Source organism: Bufo gargarizans, chromosome 2 (genome assembly GCF_014858855.1).
Source record: "Bufo gargarizans isolate SCDJY-AF-19 chromosome 2, ASM1485885v1, whole genome shotgun sequence".
Lineage (NCBI taxonomy): Eukaryota > Metazoa > Chordata > Amphibia > Anura > Bufonidae > Bufo > Bufo gargarizans.
In genome coordinates this window covers 685,407,090-685,427,264 of record NC_058081.1, presented here as the reverse complement: position 1 = coordinate 685,427,264, position 20,175 = coordinate 685,407,090, and the positions used below count along the sequence as shown (strand labels likewise).

Genomic DNA, 20,175 nt, shown 5'->3' with positions numbered 1-20,175 from the left:
TAGTTGCTTTATTTCAGGCATGCTCAACCTGCGGCCCTCCAGCTGTTGTAAAACTACAACTCCCACAATGCCCTGCTGTAGGCTGATAGCTGTAGGCTATTCGGGCATGCTTGGAGTTGTAGTTTTGCAACAGCTGGAGGGCTGCAGGTTGAGCATGCCTGCTTTATTTCAAATACAGCGCCCCACCTGCCCGCAGGATGTGTGTGGTACTGCAACTCAGTCCCATTCACTTCAAAGCAACTGAGTTTCAATACCAGACATTAACCACTGATGAGGGTGGCGCTGTTACAGGATGGAAGGAAGAAGCCATATGTTCTTGGATTTATACTTCCTCTTTAAGGGATAGCCCTAACATTTTTGGCTGGGTTAGAGGGAACCCTAACTATCACTTGTTCTCAGTGTTTTCTGCTGCTTAGGATGGAGGGTTAATACACACAAGAGCATATTTTTTTTCGCAGTAGGGAGAGTTATAGAGAATAGGAATTGGGGTAAGAATTAGATTTTTACAAAATCAAAATTAGAAATTGCAGGAAATGGGATAAAGGGTTTCAATAAGAGGATTGGACGGACCGGACTGGGGCTAGCCCTACTGTAACTTTAACCCTTTCCATCCAATATAGAATATAGGGAGTGGTCTTTATGGTTAATGGGGTTTTCCAGGACTAAGATATTGGATGAGCTATCCTCAGGATAGTTCATCAATTTCAGATCGGTGGGGGTCGACTCTCGACTCTGCCGCCAATTAGCTGTTTTTGGGCAGCTGGAAACTATGCTGTGGGAGCAGATAGCTCTATACGCTGCCTAGTGGCTGTGCTGGGGTACTGCAGCTCAGCTCCCATTCAACAGAAAGAGAGCCGAGCTGCAGAATATTGGTACCGGAAACTACACAGTATACCGAGCCTGTCAGTTGTCAGACCTCCACCGATCTGATATTCATACACTAGCCTGAGGATAGGTCATCAATATTCGTAGCCCAAAGAACCAATTTAAAGGGATTTTCCTATATTTTTGAACCGATGGATAGGTCATCAGTATCAGATCAGTAGGGGCCCGACACACAGTATCATATCGGTAGGGGTCCGACACCCGTCAATTAGCTGTTTCAGAAGGCACCGGCCTGGGGTCGATTGGCCATAGACCTTGGCTTATAGACTCCTCACAGCCGGCCAGTGGAAGTTTTTAGGGATGTATTTTGTTCTGCTGGGGGGCAGTATTTTGTGATGGACTGTGGTGTTTGGCTCCTTTGCGGTGGTATAATGTGCCCTGCCTTCCACCAATTTGGACCGACTACAAAACGGGACCACTTTTAGTTTTTTTTTTAATTCCCAGTCCGTCCCTGGTACCGGCGCTCCCAATGTTGGATTAAGGCCAACCCTATTATGAAGTACAGGTTTCTTTTCCGGATACAGATGAGCGCTCTACTGTAGCTTTAGTTTTGCTTTACAATGCATAGCCTAGGGTTATTAGGTTATAGGTTTTAGATTAGCGTTATTCCTTATTATAGACTTTTTTGTATTATCGTCACCCCTAACAGAAGCCCCGCTTTTGCAATGTAGGGCACAGGGTAAAGTAATAGGGTATTAGAACAGGATTAAGAGTAACATAAAATCTGAATAGTATCTGAATGCATTGTAATATAGTAATAGGTGAGCGGTACCTTGGAATCGCATGCTCATTAGGACAATATTTTCCTCATGGTATCAACACTTTTGAAGGCAGAGGGCCGTAGCAGACATGTAAACAGCAACTGCAGTGAAGTCTTGCCTCATGCACAGCACATTCATACCAAATGCATACGATAAAGTGCTTAGGGCTAAAAAAAAACACAATACTACTAATAATAATGCCAGTAGATGTTGTGCTTCCGCTGCCCCAACCTGCCAAAGTCAAATGATCTCCGGTAACAGCGGCACACTGTACAGTTGTAGAGCCCCGCCCACGAGGAGCAGGCTAGAAAAGAAATTTGGATGATAGTGCAACAGTTACAAGCAAAATGAAAAAACTGGAATGAAGATTGGGGCCCTGGTTTGAACACGTAATCTCTGTTCGGAGGCTGACATCCCCAAAGTTATGGGTTTGGCTTCCAAGGTCACAAATCGCTTTAGTTCCACAACCGCGAAAAGCATTTTTGCTGTATTTTGCTCCTGCAAGATGTAAATGTTGTATCAGTTTGTCGTTTTAGATTAATAAAAGCGTAACAATATTGTAACAACATAATGGCAAGCAATAACATTCATTAGCTCAGTAAGAAGGGCACAGCAAGGAGCTCTGTGTGTTGGATGTCATTATCCTATTGGCCCATGTCCACCCCAGAATTCCATTTCTCTTAGGGAACAAATCATGGGGGCATTGAGCAGAGGTGAGTCTAAGGCAGCAATACAAATTGTTGACTCCCTCAAAGTTTATATTGTCTTGCCTTCTTCTGGATCAACACAGTATGATAATTAGTGATGAGCGGCAGTAGTCATATTCAAATTCGCAATATTTCGCGAATATTTTGTAGAATATTCGGCAAATATTCGCAAATTCGAATATTCGTTATATTGTACGATTTTTATACTAAAAAACTCAACTAGGTAATGATCGCGTAATATGCAAATTTTCATAATGCTAATTTTTATTGCAAATTTTTCAATTGCAGAGCAAAAACATGATTTCTCCCTGCTTCTTGCTTGTGGGCCAATAAGTCATAGCACTATATCGAATACATTAGTTTTTTCGAAAATATTCGTAATATTCTAAAACAAGAATATATAGCAATACAGCCAGTATTCGAAAATAACGAATGTACAGCAATTTAGCTAATATAGTGCTATATTTTTTTTTTGTAATTTTTTGCCAATCTGAATTTCAGATGAGAAAAAATTACAATTATTAGACAAAGATTATAGCACTATATTAGCTAAATTGCTCTATATTCTTTTTTATATATATTTGCTATATTGCTATATATTCTTGTTTTAGAATATTACGAATATTCTAAAAAATGAATATATTTGTTTTTTCGAATATTCATAATATTCTAAAACAAGAATATATAGCAATATAGCGAATATTTGAAAAAACGAATATAGAGCAATTTAGCTAATATGTGCTATAATATTTTTTTCAATAGTTGAATGTTTTTCCCAATCTGAACTTCAGATGAGAAAAAAATTACAACTATTTGACAGAAGATTATAGCACTATATTAGCTAAATTGCTCTACATTCCTTTTTTGTCAAATATTCGCTATATTGCTCTATATTCTTGTTTTAGAATATTACGAATATTCGAAAAAACTAATATATTCGATATAGTGCTATATATTAGTTTTTTTAGAATATTCATCATTTTTCCCATTTAAAGTCATGATTCATCCCTGCTTTTTGCTTGTGGGCCAATGAGTCATTGGCCCACAAGCAAGAAGCAGGGAGGAATCATGTTTTTACTCGGCAATTGAAAAATTTGCGATAAAAATTTGCATTACGAAAATTCACATTATGAAAATTTGCTATAAAAAAACTTGAATATTCGAAATTACGAATATATCACTATATTCTAAATATTTGCAAATTTTTGAATTACCTACATATTTGTGATCAACACTAATGATAATGAATCGGTATGAACAGCTCGATGAACTGGTCCTGCTACAGTTATAATTTGAAGGGGTTGTCTGACATTTTCATATGGATGACCTTTTCTCAGGATAGGTCATCAATATCAGATTGTCAGGGGTCCGACACCCCGCACCCCCTACCCATCAGAAGTCTGAACAGGAAGATGAGCGCTGCAGCCTCTTCCTAGGCCAGTGACGTCACGTTCATCCGTTACGTGGCCTGATCGGTAGGGGCGAGTGTGGCATCCTCCTCAGGGTGTTGGACCCACCTGCTTCTGATATTGATGACCTACCCTGAAGATACTGATGATTGAGGGCCATGACTTGCAATATCAGTAGTAAGGAACATTGTATTTCTTGTTTCTACAAGTGTTACTCAGAGCAATTCCTGGTATCACTTGGGGCATAAAATAGACCCAAATTCGCAATCTCCGTCAAATGACTATTGATCATAAGTTACCTGAGTAGACGCGACTCATGAAAATACACTTGTTTTCTTGTCCGGTGCATTCAATTTTTTCTTTAGTGAGACACCAGTCTGAATCGTGGGCCGTGCAGCTAGAACAACTCAGTCCATTCTTACGAGCTTCATCGAGTGGTACTGGAAAGGCAAAGAGCCATGTCAATGAGGCAAGTAATTATAGGCCTATAGCTACTTCAGTATGAGACCCCACCCCCCCACTTAATATTTGGTTTTAATGCTTTCAAATTACACATATGCCAATTTATTATATCTATCTATCAGTGGCGTACATAGAGAAGTAAGGGCCCCATAGCAAGAATAAAACCAGGCACCCTACACGGGACAGAAGGGTTTCCGCCTAGACCCTTTTCAATGACCCTTGAGCCATTTTTTCCACAGCCTCGTTTGCTAAAAGTTGTTCCTTTAGAGGGTAGAGTCCTGACCAAGTTTTCACCTCCAGTAGAAGACTGAGCCCCCTCTTGCCCTGGGCCCCATAGCAGTCGCATGGTCTGCCGTTATGTTAGTTACGCCCCTGGCCCTCTCCATACCTACAAAGTACTCATTTTCAGGGTCTAATATGATGAGGCTTAAAATGTCTTCAAATTTTGGGAGGTGTGCAAATGTTACCTCCTTAATTCTTTATTTCTGTTCCTGAAATCTCATTTGCAATACCATGAATAGCCACATGGAGCTTTACTTTCATCAGGTTCTAGAATGTACTGTATAGGTGTCATACAGAAATGGGCTCCAAGCCAAAGATCAATATGGGCTCCCCACTATATTTCTGGGTTCTGTCACCCAGGACAGAAGGCCCTTGTGTTTATTTTACCCCTTCCTTGCCAACAATGTAGTTGCTCTTATACAAAGGTCATTCACAAGTTCTAACCACCCTGTGCTAATCCAACCAGCACTGGGTTCTCTTTGCCTAAGATCTGGTTGACTTCTATAGCATATATGACCTTGGTATGAATCAACCAGCCAAGATCCAGAATTCCTAAAAAAACTAAAGATCTGGAATGCATGGCTGCTATCCATACATTGATAGTGTCAGTCTGGAACTTACATGCAGGGGTAGAAGGAAAGCAGGAATCTGTGTAACAACAGGACGTTGCTGTTTTCACCTGTCCCCGTTGGTAGCCGATAGTCCCAACTACTCCACACACATTTCTTCTTTCACAAGACCGGGTAAAGGTTTTTGTTTGCATCCCGTCTGGAAAACATAGAAGATATTGAGAAAAGTTATTGGTAAGGGATGGAAACTGTGAGGATGGCAGTAGTAATGACTATTCCAGGATCAATAAATACCCCCATGTACAGTACTACTGAGATAACACTAACATACAACACACACATCAATCCTCCAGTACTGACATAAGAAGTAAATACACAGTCGAGTTGCATTATTATGACCGCTAGCTAATATCCAGAATAACTGCAGTGTGCAGCATGGACAGCAGCTGGGAGTGACTCAATAAGGTCCTGGTAGGTTGTCATTAGAGATGAGCGAAGTTCTGAAAAATTTGATTCGGCAACTTCAGCGGGGTTAGCCAAGAAATTTGAATTTGTCATGAATCACTATAAATTAGGTATTCTCAGGCCACCGTGCCCTACAGGAGTGGCCATGCTGTGGGCGGGTTGTGGCAATGTTGCTGTGAAGAACCGCATGGCCAATTAGCCTGCAGCTGCCTTCCATTTCATAATGAAGACCTCACTGTATAGCCCTTCTTCATTGTTAATGGCCACGTGGCACTTTTAATGCACCTTTAAACAGGGGCTCTTGCTGGTATGGGGTTTGGCTAGTTAGGTGCTGTCCCTGCACTCTCCTGCACTCCCCCTGCGCTCTCCCTGCACTCCCCCTGCAGTTTTCCTGCACTCTCCCTTTCAAATATTCTTCTATTAATCATTTTCAGTAACACTGTCCCTAGCGCATGAGCGCTTGCCAGGTCTCTCCCTGTGCTCACCTCACAGAGCAATGGCGGAGACCGCACGGGATGAGGGATTTATAGGGCTGTGACATCACAGGGGGTGGCTACCTGCTGATTGGCTGGATGCATGGCATTATGGGTGATCTTGCGTTCCCGGGCTTCTTACTTTCACTTGCAGCCGCCATTTTAGGAAAAACTGATTTGTTATCACAAAGTGCCAGGAAATTTGGATTTGTTACAAATCGAAGTTTTCCTAAACTTCGGACCAAATTCCGCTTTTAATTCTTTGCCTTGCTCAACACTAGAGGTCACAGATATCTGGAGCCATGCTGACTGCTGTGCATCCCACAGCTGCTGGACGGTGCGTGCGGGATAACCCATAGAGTGTCCATGATGATGGAGGTGGTCCCTCAGAGGCTCAATTGGGTTCAATACTGGGGAATGAGGGGCCAGGGTAGTACTTGGAAGTCTTGGTCATGCTCTTCCAACCAATGTTAGACATTTCTAGCCGTGTGACATGTTGCATTGACTTGTTGGAATATTCCATCTGCCCCATGGAGGACAATCCGCATGTAAAGGTGTACATGACAGGAAGGATGGATTCATACCCAAATTAGTTGATAGTGTTCTCCACATGGATGAGACAGCCCAGAAAATGCCACAAATCTACGGGTACCTGCCAATGTCCATCCGCTAAACAAAGCAAAAAAATTTACTTATCCGATAAGGCAACTGGAGGTCCAATTCTGATACTGCTATGAAAACTGAAGACTTTTCTGGGGACACATCATTATCAGATGTATCCCCAGATGTGTCCATCTACTTCTGAGCCACATACGCAGTAGGGTTCAATGAACTGTGGTGTTAGATACATGGCTGGTAGCCCCCAAGTTCATTGTTGTAGTGAGCTGCTCCACTGCACCTCACACAATTGGTTAGCCAACGTTCACCTGTCACATCAATGGCACATGGTGCTCCGCAGTTTCCAAATCGCTTATTTGCAATGGTGCCATTTATCCACTCACCAGACACTTTCGCCACAGCAGCACGAGAACAGTTCATACTGCACAGTTTCAGAAATACCGCCACCCAAAAGCCAATAATCACCCCTTTTTGCAACTGATAAGTTGCAGCTTTTACCCATGACAGCAAGAAGGGATACTAGAACCAGAAGGGGACCAAAGGCAATTACAGAAATAGTTAATGCAAACAATGTTTCAGTCTTTCATCTTACTCTTCCTACTTTTCCAAAAATTTCTGCAATACCCCCACATCCATTCACCCAGCAAGGAACTATTCATCTCTACCTCCATCTTACCATTTCATCTGACCGTTTGCACAAACCTGTTTGGCAACGTAAAACACTTCCTTCCCAAACACACACAGATACCTCATGGCCTCTCTTATTCTCACCTACTAACACTTTCTCTGCTTCTCCTCATTGCTGGTGATATCTCTCCAAATCCAGGCCCCCATCAGCAAATCCCCACTATCACCTCTACCTCCTACTACAAATCTCCTTCTACAAATTTCTGCAACCCCTTAAACCTAAAACCCTTCCTCTGACCCCTGTTCCTTTGGTTCCTCTTGCAGGAGCATTATGGAACGCACGTTCTGTCTGTAACAAACTGTCCTACATTCATGACCTCTTCATCTCTCAAAAACTTTCCTTTGTGGGTCTCACAGAAACATGGCTGACAACCTCTGACACCTCCTCCCCTTCTGCACTCTCTTATAGCAGATTTCATTTCACTCACACCCCTGCTCAGGCAGCAAACATGGTGGAGGAGTTGGTTTTCTCCTATCAGGAAACTGCTCCTTCAGCCTAACTCCACTGCCACCCTCCATTGCACTCACTTCATTTGAACTACACTCTGTTCGCATCTACTCTCCATCCAACCTCCAACTAGCTGTCATTTACGACCCCCCAGGCCCAGCCACCATCTTTCTTGACCACTTTAAAACCCGGCTCCTACACTTTCTTTCTGCCGACATCCCCACTATCATCATCAACATCCATATTGACACCTGCCACTCAGCCGCCTCTAAACTCCTATCATTCTCTTCCTCCTTCGGCCTCTCACAGTGGTCTTCCGCTCAGACCCACAGAGATGGTCACACTCTGGATCTTATCTTTACCCTCCTCTGCTCCCTATCTAAACTTTCTAATTCACCTCTCCCCCTATACGACCACAACCTACTGACCTTCTCTTCACTGGTCTCTTCTGCTGCTCCCCCGGTCCACACACTAAGACACCACGCCGGAACCTTAAACATCTAGACTTTCGCTTACTTTCTGACTCCCTTCTGCCACGCTCTACCATTTGTTCCCTCCAAGAACCAGATGCTGCCACCACCATATATAACACCACAATAAGTACAGCTCTGGACCCTGTTGCCCCCACACAACAAAACCCGAAAAAATCAACAGACAACCCTGGCACACCAACCTGACCAAAAAACTCAGACTTCCCAGGCTGCTGAGCGGACACCAAACACCACCAGACACGTAACACCAAAACTAGACATACCAACACCCTGAACATAAACCACTCCATACAAATAGGGACAGGAAGGGACGAAGACACCGGGATGACATTGAACATCTATGACCACAAGGGTGGCCCTCACTGGAAAGATGGTAAAGCCAGGAGCAGTGAACCACCAGCATACATCAAGCCTGGAGAAACACAGAGCTACAGGCTTCCAGCAGAGACTAAATAGCCCAAGCAGCCACACCCACAAACACATAAACCCAGTGTTCACAAAGCACTAGTAAGGGAGTTAACCCTTCCAACACCAGACAGAGGAAGGAAGCCACTTAAAGGGGAAGTGCACACACAAGTAAACTAAGCAACACGTTACCACCAGCAACAGCATGCGTGGCAACCATGTCACGGCAATCACCCAGAAGGCCGAGACCCTGCCACCGCATGCTCTCACAGCAACACGTTGCCGCGGGCAACCGCAAGTGTGGCAACAGTGTCACAGCGTACACCAGGCCGTGACACAAACTCTCTCATCTCTTAGCATCACTGACCTGGCCCTCTCCTGGATCACATCATACCTCACAGAGCGGACATTTAGCATCTCCCACTCTCACACCACCTCCTCGTCTCATTCCCTCTCTGTTGGTGTACCTCAAGGCTCTGCCCTAGGATCACTACTCTTCTCTTCTCTATCTACACTTTCTGCCTGGGACAGCTCAGAGTCCCATGGCTTTCAGTATCACATTTAAGCTGAATCTACCTCTCTCTTCAGATATCAACACCTTACTATCCAGAATCCCACAATGCCTATCTTCCATATCCCCCTTCTCCTCTCGCTTTCTAAAACTTAACATGGATAAAACAGAATTCATCATCTGTCTCCCATCTTGCTCAACCCCCCCCCCCCCCCTTTGAACAGGCCTATCTATCACGATCAATGGCTGCACACTCTCCACGGTCAACCAAGTCTGCTGCCTTGGAGTGACCTTGGATTCTGCCCTCTCCTTCCAACCGCACAATTAAGCCCTTTCCACCACCTGCCGCCTCCAACTCAAGAACATTTCCCATATCTGTGCTTTCCTCAACTTTGAGTCTGCGAAAATGCTTGTACATGCCTCATCATTTCCCGCATATACTACTGCAACATCCTCCTCTGTGGCCTTCCATCTAGCGCTCTCGCACCCCTACAATCTATCCTCAACTCTGCTGCCCGACTAATTCAACTCTCACCCTATTACTCCTCTGCCCATCTCTTCCCTGGCTCCCCATTGCCCAGCGAATTCAGTTCAAAATACTAACAAATACATACAAGGCCGTCCATAATCTGTCCACTCCCTACATCTCTGAGCTACTTTCCCGATACATCCCCATACACAATCTCCGATCCTCACAAGACCTCCTTCTCTGCTCTCTTCTTATCACCTCTTCCCACAATCTCCTCCAAAATTTCTCCTGTGCATCCCCCACACTCTGGAACTCGCTACCCCAACATATCAGACTCTCCCCTACAGTGGAATCCTTCAAAAGAGACCTAAAAACCCACCTCTTCAGACAATCCTACAACCAGTGACCCTGCTGCCTCTATACCGCCATAACAAGCTTCACCCTTACCTACTGTGTTCTTATACATGGTATGGGAGATTGTAAGCCCTCACGGGCAGGGCACTCTCTCCTTCTGTACCAATCTGTAACTCGTTTTGTTCATGCTTAGTGCAATTGTCTGTGTTATGTATGTGCACCCGTTATCATATGTACAGCGCTAAGGAATGAATGGCGCTTTAATAATAAATAATAATACTAATACGTGTGCAGACAGTCTATCACCCACCTTATATACCCACCGAGCCAGCTCACCACACCTTATGTACTCACCAAACCAGCTCAGCACACGTGACTTCCCTCATGAGGTACACACTGTCAACGTCAAAAGTAGGATGTGATAAGAATAATGGTACTCAACTGTGTAACAGACTATGTGAGCTCCGAAGCCTGCAGGATTGTCAGTGGAACACTTGAAGCTGCTACACTCAGGATCATTGAAGGGTAAGTAATGTAATGTATGTACACAGTGACTCCACCAGCAGAATAGTGAGTGCAGCTCTGGAGTATAATACAGGATGTAACTCAGGATCAGTACAGGATAAGTAATGTAATGTATGTACACAGTGACTCCACCAGCAGAATAGTGAGTGCAGCTCTGGAGTATAATACAGGATGTAACTCAGGATCATTGAAGGGTAAGTCATGTAATGTATGTACACAGTGACTCCACCAGCAGAATAGTGAGTGCAGCTCTGGAGTATAATACAGGATATAACTCAGGATCAGTACAGGATAAGTAATGTAATGTATGTACACAGTGACTGCACCAGCAGAACAGTGAGTGCAGCTCTGGAGTATAATACAGGATGTAACTCAGGATCAGTACAGGATACGTAATGTAATGTATGTACACAGTGACTGCACCAGCAGAATAGTGAGTGCAGCTCTGGAGTATAATACAGGATGTAACTCAGGATCAGTACAGGATACGTAATGTAATGTATGTACACAGTGACTGCACCAGCAGAATAGTGAGTGCAGCTCTGGAGTATAATACAGGATGTAACTCAGGATCAGTACAGGATAAGTAATGCAATGTATGTACACAGTGACTGCACCAGCAGAATAGTGAGTGCAGCTCTGGAGTATAATACAGGATGTAACTCAGGATCAGTACAGGATAAGTAATGCAATGTATGTACACAGTGACTGCACCAGCAGAATAGTGAGTGCAGCTCTGGAGTATAATACAGGATGTAACTCAGGATCAGTACGGGATAAGTAATGTAATGTATGTGCACAGTGACTGCACCGGCAGAATAGTGAGTGCAGCTCTGGAGTTATACAGGAGGTAAGTCAGGATCTGCAATGTAATGTGTTACTACTTTGTATGTCAAATAGATCTATATGTAATTTGTAAAATGGCATCCCATCGTGTTGAGCTTCTTACTACATTATGACAAATTTGCACATCATTTTTACAAATATAAAAAAACAGAATCGTCAGAATAACATACCCATGATAGTAATAGTGCTGGTGGAGCCGCACACATAGTCCTTTGGACAAGACTTTTCTTCTCCGCTACAGGAGAATTGTCCTTCAGCTCTGCAGACAAAACAATTGATGGAATAACCTGAAAGAAACAAAGAAGACTCTTTATAGAACAGAGGGTCCAGGGCCCCAACATAAAATCTGCAGCAAGGTCCCCACCTCCAGTACATGAGCCATTTACATACTTACCAACATTTGTGTTGGTAAAATTGACGTGTTTTAGCCTCGCCCCATGTCTGTTGTAGACCCACCCAGGAACACCCATTACCAGTTACATAAAGACATGAAAACCCACATTTCAGAGTATTGTCGATGAAAATTTGGGACAATCCTGGCAAACTCGAGGCTGTTGGACTTCCTCTGGCCAAAGGCCTTGAGTGTGATTGCTGTTGTGGCCCCCTTAAAGCTACGCTCCATATAGGATTGTTTCATAGTATTTCCTCTTAGTTTTTCGCCTTCTCTTTCCGTAAATCTTGGGCCATGGCTCCTCTTTGATTTATAATATACTTTACAGCACGATAGCCAGTGAGGTGTTCAATAACATGTATCTGTATAGCGCCACCTGCTGTTTGTTCTTTTTCTTATTTATTTGTCCTGCTCACTGAGATGGTCGCACATGCTCAGTTTCCTTCTTCAACTGCCCCCTGAGCTGTGATAGGTAGAGCTGAGACACGCCTCCTGAGCTGGAGCAGAAAAGACACGCCCCCTGGGCTGTGATAGGGAGAGCTGAGACACGCCTTTCTGAGCTGTCAGCTTGATATAAATCTAGCAGAGCAATGAACGGGGAGATCTCTGGATCCATGTGAGGTCCAGGGCTGGTTCTAGCTTTGTTAGAGATTGTCATGTCCTATATCAGGGATGGCAAACCTGAGACTCTTTGGCTGTTGCAAAACTACAACTCCCAGCATGCACAGACGGCCTGCAGCTTTCAGCCTACAGCAGGGCATGGTGGGAGTTGTAGTTTTACAACAGCTGGAGAACCACAGGCTGGCCATGCCTGCACTATATGATGCCTGATTTTCATTTTTTACATTAATCAAACGGTCTTCAATGGTATCATACAGAAATATGGTTTTATTTTTGTGGGTTTTCCGAAAATTGGCAGGGGAGTGTGTTCAGCCAGTCAGTGCATACGTCTAATGTAAGGACAGCAGAGGATTTTTTTGACCAGAGCAATGGGATTCGTTCTTAAAGGGGTTAGTAAACCATAAACAGCGCCACATCTGTCCATGGGTTGCATTGCAGCTCAGCCCCAATGTACTTTAGTGGACCTGAGGTGCAGTACCAGACACAACCTTTGAAGAGACATGGTGCTGTTTCTGGAAGATAGCATCCATGATTTTATCATTTTGAACAACCCCTTTAAATATCTGGGGGGGGGGAGGGGGCATCAACATTCACGTTCATGCAGGAGCAAAAATGACGAAGCAGCCTTATCAGACATCTGCAGTCCTGAGTGGGTCAGATGTAGCAGAGCTGAGTTTGCGGGTCGTCATTCATGGAATAATAAACTCTGCTCCCTGCGCGTACAGTAGCATCGTGCTGCTTGCATTATTCATTAGCTGCACATCTGGAGCCGGGGTCAGAACAATGCTCTACAATTTATTAATTCCCACAAAATGAAAGCCGATGTCATATCAGAAGACATCAGAATAAGACGTCAATGTCCGGCGATGACAATGGGGGTGATTATTATGCAGGTGGCGAGCGTCCATTGTGCTCCAAGGGCGAATGTATACGATACCATTATACTCCCAGTTACATCACAGGACAAGTCAGTGCAATGTGCGAGCTACACCCACTTCTACTCCATCTAATCCTTTAAAGGGGAACTCCACTTTGGACAACGCCTTTTTGACAGAGGGGTCCCTCAAAATTACGACCGTTTTTTCTTTTTCCGTTTTTTGCGTTCCGTATAAGGTCCGTATACGGAACCATTCATTTCAATAGTACTCCGTATGCATTCCGCTTCCGTATCTACGCTTTTTCGTTCCGTTGAAAGATAGAACATGTCCTATTAGGCCTCATGCACCTGACCGTTGTTGTGTCCAGTGTCCGTTGTTCCATTTTCCGTGATTTTCTGCGGACCCATTGACTTTCAATGGGTCAGTGGAAAACTCGGCTAATGCACCGTTTGTCATCCGCGTTCGTGATCCGTGTTTCCAGTCCGTGAAAAAAATATGACCTGTCCTATTTTTTTAACGGACGACGGTTCGCGGACCCATTCAAGTCAATGGGTCTGTGAAAAAACACGGAGGCACACACGATTGTCATCCACGTCCGCGTCCGTTTTTTCCTATCATTTGCATGGCAAACTTGACTTAGATTTCTTTTTACTTTCCTTCATGTCTGGAGATCCTCCAAAAATACAGGAAGACACACGGAAACAAAAACGGACACGGAGCACGGAACAACGGAACCCCTTTTTGCGGACCGCAAAAAAATACTGTCGTGTGCATGAGGCCTTATTGCCCGCAAATCACGTTCCGTGGCTATATTCAAGTCAATGGGTCCGCCAAAAAAATGCATCCGCATGTCTTCCGTATCCGTTCCGTTTTTGCGGAACCATCTATTGAAAATTTTATGCCCAGCCCAATTTTTTTCTATGTAATTACTGTATATGCCATAAAGAAAAACGGAACGGAAACACAACGGAAACAAAAAAAGGGAACAACGGATCCGTTAAAAATCGGACCGCAAAACACTGAAAAAGCTATACGGTGAAAGAGGCAGATCATGCACTGGGTTTGTGATAATAGTTATCTCCTGGAGAGCTCAATTTCCTTGCAGCGCCACCTCAGGAGAAAAGAGGCATTACACTGTTCTTATTAACTCTCAGGGTAATAAATTAAACCTCACTTATTTTTGTAAAAATGTATTTTTATTTATTTATTTTTTATAAAACTGAGTTTATTTTTATTTTTTTATGAGCGCAATACCAAGAGCGGCCACTAGCAGAAGGGGTGTCGTAAATCATGCCATAGGTGTGGTCTGACTAAAGCCATGAAGTGGATTGTATTCTTATTTTGGATAGAATAACTTAAACGTAGCACTTTAAAATGCATTCTTGGAATCTCCCTTTATATACGGTAGATAGAGATCCATAGATGTAGCAGAGCTGAAGTCGTCCCGTAAACGCAGCAGGTATTACCGGCAGTCCTGTCACATCCTGTCAGCTCTGCTACATCTGCAAGCTGGATCCTGTCTAGATCTGTCTGTATAATAGTATCCCACCACTCCCAGAAAGATCACTGAAAATGAAATCATCGCAGGACCTGCTCACACCCCCTTCGCAGTCCTGTTTGGTGCAGTCTGGGCCATGCAGAGCACTGCAGATGAAGCCTGCCCGCTACCCACCAGCTTCTCTGCACCAACAACAAGCATCTGCAGAATATCAGCAGCGAGGAATCCTGATCACACAGCAAAAGCTAAAAATACCACTGGTTACAGGGAAAGACTGGCAGCAAGAGGAGGAAATCAACACATCGGGGGTTAACACGTTACCAATGGTGATCGCTGAAAATGAAAAGATACAAATTGTATACAAAGTATCAATAATAGCCATAACAGAAGGTGATGATGATGATGATGATGATGATGATGACAGCTCTTGCATATATGATTAAAACAAAATGTCCCAGAGATGCCCCCTTACCCATAGAGACGAGGGTGGACAGGATGCAGGTGGTTAAGATCAGGGAGCCCATCTTGAGGCTTCGGAGAGTGCGGGTGCAGTGCAGGGCTCCGCCAGCCTGCGGGACAGAAGAAGGAGGACTGAGTGATGTTTGGAGGGAGGGAGGATCCTGGAACAAATGGATGCAAGAACTTTGAAGACTATGAAGACACAACATGCCCTACCCAGAATCCAATTAATTCATTTAAAGGGATCCTTCATAATTCATAAAATATATGTATATAAAATTTAAAAGGGCCACACAGTCATTATCACTTGTAAGATTTTATCATCAGTTGCATCTTGGTTCCATTTGTCCTGTCTGGGAAAGCTGGGTGATCGATTGCAGCTCCCATAGGGGTTGTCATGAAGCGATAACTTGCGTTGTTGGATTCCGGCAGGCAGTTCCGTTGCCGCAACTGCCTGCCGGATCCAGAAATCCGCATGCAAACGGCTATCATTTGTTTACGGACCCGGATTCGTCTAACAAATGCATTGAAATACCGGATGGCAAGTGTTCCGGAATTTTGGCCGGAGAAAATATTGCAGCATGCTGCAGTGTTTTCTCTGGTCAAATACCGTAAAAGGGACGGAACGGAAGACATCCTGATGCATACTGAACGGATTGCTTTCCATTCAGAATGCATTAGGACCAAACCGAAGCGTTTTTTTTTTTTCCGGTATTGAGCCCCTAGGACGGAACTCAATACCGGAAAACTTTAACGCTAGTGTGAAAGTAGCCTTACCTGGGAAAATGGGGCATCTACTAAATGATTGCATCGTAAAACATAGAGAAAAAAAACACCTGGAAACCATCTGCATTGAGGCTGCTGCCCCTGTTTACAGATCTCATCTTTGAATTTCATTCTAATTATGAATACTCGGAAGGATTGAGCTCCTCTAATCTATAACATGGATGAGACACTTGCTTAAAGAAGCAATGGACGCCTCCGGTGACATATGTAGGACTACACGAGTCAGAGGAGAAGCAGCACATCGATATATAGATAAAAAGAATCCTGGATCCGTTAACATCTAATTGCTGATGGTTTCCAAGTGGTGGCATTTATTGCACTCAGTAGAGCCCCATCATGAGAATATCAGATTGTTTTGGCTTCAATCCAATAACACTCACTAGAGACACACACTATTAGTAGATTTGTGAACAGCAGCTTGTTGATGGTTTCCAGGTATTAATCAATGAGATCTACACTCCACAGAGTACAATTGGACTGACATATACAGGTGAAACTCTAAAAATGAGAATATCGTGCAAAGTTCATTTATTTCAGTGATGCAAATTAAAAGATAAAACTAACATATGAGACTCATTACAGGCAAAACGAGATATTCCAAGCCTTTATTTGGTATAATTTGGATGATTATGGCTTACAGCTTATGAAACCCCAAAGTGACAATCTCAGGTCCCCTTTGCTCAGGGGGTATGGATTAGAGGGTGACACTTTGAGCCTAGAATATTGAACCTTTTCACAATATTCTAATTTTAAGCTGCATTAGTGCAATTCCTATTAAGTTGCATTACTGAAATAAATGGACTATACGATGGACTGCACGATACATGGACTGTACACTATACGATGGACTGCACACTATACGATGGACTGCACGATACATGGACTGCACACTATACGATGGACTGCACACTATACAATGGACTGCACACTATACAATGGACTGCACACTATACGATGGACTGCATGATACATGGACTGCACACTATACGATGGACTGCACACTATACGATGGACTGCACGATACATGGACTGCACACTATATGATGAACTGCACGATACATGGACTGCACACTATACGATGGACTGCACACTATACGATGGACTGCACGATACATGGACTGCACACTATACGATGGACTGCACGATACATGGACTGCACACTATACGATGGACTGCACGATACATGGACTGCACACTATACGATGGACTGCACGATACATGGACTGCACACTATACGATGGACTGCACGATACATGGACTGCACACTATACGATGGACTGCACGATACATGGACTGCACACTATACGATGGACTGCACGATAAATGGACTGCACACTATACGATGGACTGCACAATACATGGACTGCACACTATACGATGGACTGCACGATACATGGACTGCACACTATACGATGGACTGCACGATATTCTTTTTTTTTGAGTTTCACCTGTATATAGTAACCTGTATGTGTGAAAGCTCTAAAAATGTAGCAAAGTAATGTTACAATGTTACATATGCTGCCCAAACATTATCCAATCCTTGTGGAGGACACAGCAAGTCATAAATAGGACTTTCCACCCTGCACATAATACTCACCGGCGGGGGAGAGAGCTCAGATATGATCCCAAGTCCAGAAATATCCCATAATGGGCAGAGAGTCGGGGGAGGGGGTTATACAGTTACACTGACACAGAGAGGTATATATAATATATAAGTATAGGTATTATTGTCAGGAGAAGGCGGTGAGCTCAGGTCGGGTTTGGAGTCTGCTGCAGCCTTAGGGCGTTGCCTAAAATAAACCTGATGTATTATATCATATGATGAATATGGTCTGACTGTAAAATGAAGGTGCTGATAGACGGCCTGCAGCTGTTTCAGGGACAAGAATAGGATTTCAAAGGCGGGGGCGGGCGGAGGTGGGCTATAGCAGGGGACTACAGAAGTAGTAGAACTACAACTCTCACCATTCCCTGTGGCTGGCATCACGACAATTAAAAGTTTCAGGCCACTGCTTAAATTCACATTATAATGAGCCCTTTAAATGATGGGATCCATATGGTCTACCATAGGTTTGGAGGGGGCGCCCAGTATACAGCCGCACCCAGGGGTCGAGTCGAGGGGGAACGGATGGGAACGGCGTTCCTGCACTTTTTTCACAGCAGGAATGCCGTTCCCGTTCTGGTGCGGCGCTTCCATAAGGCAGACCAAGCAGCTGCCTTAGCCTTAGGGCGCACTCTGCACAGAGAAAGGGGTGGGTGGAGAAACAAACTTTTTTTTATTTTTATCACTTACTTGCCAGCAGCGCTGCCGGGCGCCCTCCCCTCCCCAGGCAGTGTTCACTCTGTCTAAGCTGCAGATAGGAGCAGGAGGCTGCTGATTGGCCAGTATCAGCTAGCTGCCCTGCTATTGGTCCATCCTTTCACACCCCCTTCTGGAGCTGAACACAGCAGGAGGCAGGCGTTCCTCACAGTGGATCATGTGACCAGTGACGTCACAGACCTCCTGTATGGCAGGACTCTGCTGAGCAAAGACCATGTGCCCAGGTGAGGTGACCACAGAAGTGCCCTGGCATCTGTCTGCTGCTGGAAGCTCAATGTGGAGCTTTATGAATGTAAAAACGAATAGCCAAGAGGCTAAAGAAACCCTGCTTGTCTGCTTCTGACCCGAATCTTAACACATAACGTTCATTTGATTGCAATCTACCCTAACACCTAAAGGGATTTTTTAAAACCTGCTGTTTCTCTAGATGACCTTATGCTGATAGTAGTGTTAATAGAGTCTCAAAGGTCTGTAAAAATAGGGTACCTGCTTTTATAGACCCTTGAGACTCTATTAACACTACTATAAACATAAGGTCACCTAGAGAAAGAGCAAGTTTAAAAAAAATTCCCTTTAGGTGTTAAAACATAACTTATTTGATTGCTTGAACACCTAAAGGAAAACAAATTAAAAACCTGCTGTTTCTCAAGATGACCTTATGTCGATAGCAGTGGTAATAGAGCTGAAAGGTCTATAGAAGCAGTTACCCTATTTTTACAGACCTTTGAGGCTCTATTAACACTACTGTCAGCATAAGGTCATCTAGAGAAACAGCAGGCTTTAAAAATGATTTTTCCTTTAGGTGTTACAGCAATCAAATGAAAGTTATGTTATAACACCTAAAGGAAAAACATAATTAAAAAAAGATGCTGTTTCTCTAAATGACCTGATGTTGATAGTAGTGTTAATAGAGTCTCAAAGGTCTGTAAAAATAGTGTACCTGCTTCTATAGACCTTTGAGACTCTATTACCACTACTTTTAGCATAAGATCATCTGGAGAAACATCAGGTTTTTTAAATTATTATTTTTTCTGTAGGTGTTAGAGCAATCAAATGGAGGGGGGGAAATGTGACATGGGTGAGGATGGGGTTACATGATGGGCCGGAGACAATGTCTGTAGCCTGTCTGTGCCATGGACGGGGAGAAATATGACATGGAGGGCTGATGGCTGACATGGGGGTCTGATCTGAGGCACTGGGCCGATGCATCTTATAGGGCGAAAAATACGGTACTTGCTTGCTCCTCCTCCCAACCTCCCCTGCCCTTTGCGTACGCCGCGCGCCGTGACGTCACGCGGAGGCATTTGGGTGAGTTCCCACACCTTTTTTTCCCAGGACTTGACCCCTGGCCGCACCATCGGCATCAGATGGATAGAGAAGGCTCATTGATGCCTTCTGAGACCCGTGCTGATGGCTGGGACAAATGCCCTCAGCCGTAGCGCCTCTTCTGGACACATTGGGAGATGCACACACAAGAAGTCCAAGCAATCGCTGGGGTCACAGCAATCAGATTCCCCCAAATAAACATTAATGGCAATTAGAGATGACAGGGTTTTGTAACAGGGTTGATGTTCCTGGAGGGATACACCAAATGGAAAAGGATTTAGGAAAACTAGAGGACTGGTCAAACATCTGGCAACTAAAATATAATGTTGATAAGTTCAAGATAATGCACCTGGGGTGTTAAAACCCAAGAGCAGAATATAAAATCAGTGATACAGTCCTAACCTCAGTATCTGAGGAAAGGGATTTAGGGCTCATTATTTGAGAAGACTTAAAGGTAGGCAGACCATGTCATAGAGCAGCAGGAGATGCTAGCAGAATGCTTGGGTGTATAGGGAGAGAATTACCAGTG

At 44.0% G+C, this 20,175-nt stretch overlaps 1 protein-coding gene across 5 annotated transcripts; it reads right to left on the bottom strand.

Moving 5' to 3' along the window:
- Positions 1–764: 764 nt before the first annotated feature.
- Positions 765–18,333, bottom strand: LOC122928972 (phospholipase A2 inhibitor and Ly6/PLAUR domain-containing protein-like). 5 transcript variants are annotated; one of them, XM_044282333.1, is made up of 6 exons: positions 18,294–18,333; positions 15,228–15,375; positions 11,538–11,654; positions 5,128–5,274; positions 4,062–4,202; positions 765–2,144 (listed from the first exon to the last, which is right to left on the bottom strand). In XM_044282333.1, the coding sequence occupies exons 2-6, from the start codon at positions 15,277–15,279 to the stop codon at positions 1,951–1,953; spliced, it is 651 nt and encodes a 216-aa protein (XP_044138268.1). In that variant the 5' UTR covers positions 15,280–15,375; positions 18,294–18,333; the 3' UTR covers positions 765–1,950. The 5 variants fall into 5 exon arrangements, with proteins under 5 accessions (XP_044138268.1, XP_044138269.1, XP_044138270.1 ...); XM_044282334.1 differs by having other exon boundaries at positions 15,228–15,324; XM_044282335.1 differs by lacking the exon at positions 18,294–18,333 and adding an exon at positions 17,598–17,830 and having other exon boundaries at positions 15,228–15,324.
- Positions 18,334–20,175: the final 1,842 nt, after the last annotated feature.

Excerpts from the sequence above, each read along its gene's own strand:
- LOC122928972 (XM_044282331.1), bottom strand. Across the intron at positions 5,275-11,537 it reads CAGCACTATTACTATCATGG|ACGGGATGCAAACAAAAACC; the intron begins GTATGTTATTCT and ends TATGTTTTCCAG. Across the intron at positions 4,203-5,127 it reads CTTTCCTTCTACCCCTGCAT|TACCACTCGATGAAGCTCGT; the intron begins GTAAGTTCCAGA and ends TTGCCTTTCCAG.